The following is a 2500-nucleotide window of genomic DNA, read 5'->3' as shown; positions in this document are numbered from 1 at the left end:
AGAAAGGAATCATGAGGGGTCTCTCCATTACACATACTTACAAAACGATCCCATACACACACACACACACACACACACACACACACACACAACATAAAACAGAGAGAACGAAAAGTACTAACGATATGCAAACCAGTAGCGGTTTTGGAGCGTAAGGACACCCTGCAACACGGGAGACTCAAGAACTTTGATGATCGCGTCGACGTCATTTCGACACTTGTCACTGGGCACTAACGACGGGTCTCGAAGGGGGAGATAAATGCCCTCGACCCAAGACATGTCGTTCTTCCTGGAAGGGACGACCGGGGGGGGGGGGAGAGAGAGAGAGAGAGAGATTAATGAGGTGAGTGTGAGAGAGAGAGAGAGGGAGAGAGAGAGAGAGAGAGAGAGAGAGAGAGAGAGAGAGAGAGAGAGAGACAGAGAGACAGAGAGAGAGAGAGAGAGAGAGAGAGACAGAGAGACAGAGAGAGAGAGAGAGAGAGATTAATGAGGTGAGTGTGAGAGAGAGAGAGAGGGAGAGAGAGAGAGAGAGAGAGAAGAGAGAGAGAGTGGTGGAGAGAGAGAGATGTAGGAGAGAGAGGATGAGAGAGAGAGAGAGAGAGAGAGAGAGAGAGATAGATAGAGAGAGAGAGACAGAGAGACAGAGAGAGAGAGAGAGAGACAGAGAGACAGAGAGAGAGAGAGGAGAAGATTATGAGGTGAGTGTGCGAGAGAGAGGTGTGGGAAGAGAGAGAGAGAGAGAGAGAGAAGAGGGAGAGAGAGCATGAGAGATGAGTGAGAGAGAGAGGAAGAAGAGAGAGAGAGAGAGAGAGAGAGAGAGAGAGAGAGGGAGATAGTGAGAGCGAGGAGACAGAGAGGACAGAGAGATTAGAGACTCCTGGGAGAGAGACAGAGAGAGAGAGAGAGAGGGGGGGGGGGCAGAGAGAGAGAGAGATTAATGAGGTGAGTGTGATATGGGTACGTCGTTGTATCATATGCTGGGGAGTGGGTCAATATAGGTCGTTTTTAGCTTAAGGGATCTATTTAGAAGGGACGTTCGTAGAGAAATAAGTTAAGAGAGTAAGTGTTATAGATATGTTATTCACGTATTCATCGGTGAGATTAAGGGCCAAGTTATAATATAGGCGGAACGCTAAAGATATAACAGGTATAGTCTAAGACAAAAGTCACATACCATATAGCAGGGTTACATTATATGATTGTTTCAGGCGCAGATTCTCTCTCTCTCTCTCTCTCTCTCTCTCTCTCTCTCTCTCTCTCTCTCTCTCTCTCTCTCTCTCTCTCTCTCTCTCTCTCTCTCTCTCTCTCTCTCTCTCTCTCTCTCTCTCTCTCTCTCTCTCTCTCTCTCTCTTCTCCCCTCCCCACTTTCCCTTCCCCACTTCTCTCTCTCTCTCTCTTTCTCTCTCTCTCTCTCTCTCTCTCTCTCTCTCTCTCTCTCTCTCTCTCTCTCTCTCTCTCTCTCTCTCTCTCTCTCTCTCTCTCTCTCTCTCTCTCTCTCTCTTTTCTCCCCTCCCCACTTTCCCTTCCCCACTTCTCTCTCTCTCTCTCTTTCTCCTTCTCTCTCTCTCTCGCTCTCTCGCTCTCTCTCCCTCCCTCCCTCCCTCCCTCCCTCCCTCCTTCTCTCTCTCTCTCCCTCTCTCTTTCTCTCTCTGCCTATCCCTCTCTACCTATTGCCCCATTCCCTATCCCTCCCTGTAATCCACCCCCCCCCCACCCCCCCCCCTCCCCTCACAACCCCCCAATCACCTCCCCTATCCCTCCCTCGCCTCTAACAGAACGAGCCACTTCGAGGCCCCATACTTAAACTCTCCCTCGCTCTTGGAATCCTCGACCAGGAATCTCGGAAGCCCCCTGGATGCCTTCGCTACCGGGTCGCCATGCCGCTCCAGCTTCCCTTTTATCTGAGATAGAGGATTTGGAGAGAGAATTTACGACAGAAGAGATTAAGAAAAGATAGAAGACAGGAACAGATGAAAAAGAAAAAGAAAATGATCATAGAAATAAAGAAAATTATCAAAAGTTATAAAATAAAAGATAAGATACATAAAGATGATAAATGAGATTTAGGTAATATTATCGTTATATAAGATAAATAGAGAATAAGGACAGAAACAGAAAATAGAGGATAAAAATAGAAGAATATAAAATAATGCGATTAAAAGAAGATGAAAAAAAAAACAAGATCAAAAGACTAGAAGCGGGTGGGTTGAGGGTCCATAGTGCGTCTTCCATTTCCTCTCGACCGCCCACGCCCACGGCAACCACGCCCAAACAGATGAACGCCGCACATGTCAGTTTTCCTGAAGTGGGCCAGTTCATTTCTTTTTTTTTTTATCTGTTAGGAGAAAGATGGTTGTGAATATTGCCATCATCATCATTATCATTATCCCTATCATGAATATTATAATCATCATCATTATCACCTTTATCATTGTTATCATCATTATCATTGTTATTGTTAATATCATAACTATCGTTATTATGTCGGTTTTCTTATATA

At 45.9% G+C, this 2500-nt stretch overlaps 1 protein-coding gene across 1 annotated transcript in view; it reads right to left on the bottom strand.

The window, feature by feature from the left end:
* The window catches only part of LOC122266023 (nose resistant to fluoxetine protein 6), a 17945-nt gene extending 16041 nt beyond the window's left edge, over nucleotides 1–1904 (bottom strand). Inside the window, exons 1-2 of the mRNA XM_086556368.1 lie at nucleotides 1801–1904; nucleotides 123–289 (exon numbers count right to left, since the gene is read on the bottom strand). Coding sequence (XP_086412494.1) covers nucleotides 123–279 — 157 coding nt within the window. The 5' untranslated portion in view covers nucleotides 280–289; nucleotides 1801–1904. The remainder of the gene's footprint in view (nucleotides 1–122; nucleotides 290–1800) is intronic.
* Nucleotides 1905–2500: the final 596 nt, after the last annotated feature.

The sequence above is a fragment of the Penaeus japonicus genome, unplaced genomic scaffold, assembly GCF_977035675.1.
Source record: "Penaeus japonicus unplaced genomic scaffold, GWHDUDI00000001_assembly GWHDUDI00000032, whole genome shotgun sequence".
In the NCBI taxonomy this organism is placed as follows: Eukaryota; Metazoa; Arthropoda; class Malacostraca; order Decapoda; family Penaeidae; genus Penaeus; species Penaeus japonicus.
The sequence above is the reverse complement of the archived record's forward strand: the minus strand, read 5'-3'. Positions and strand labels throughout refer to the sequence as shown.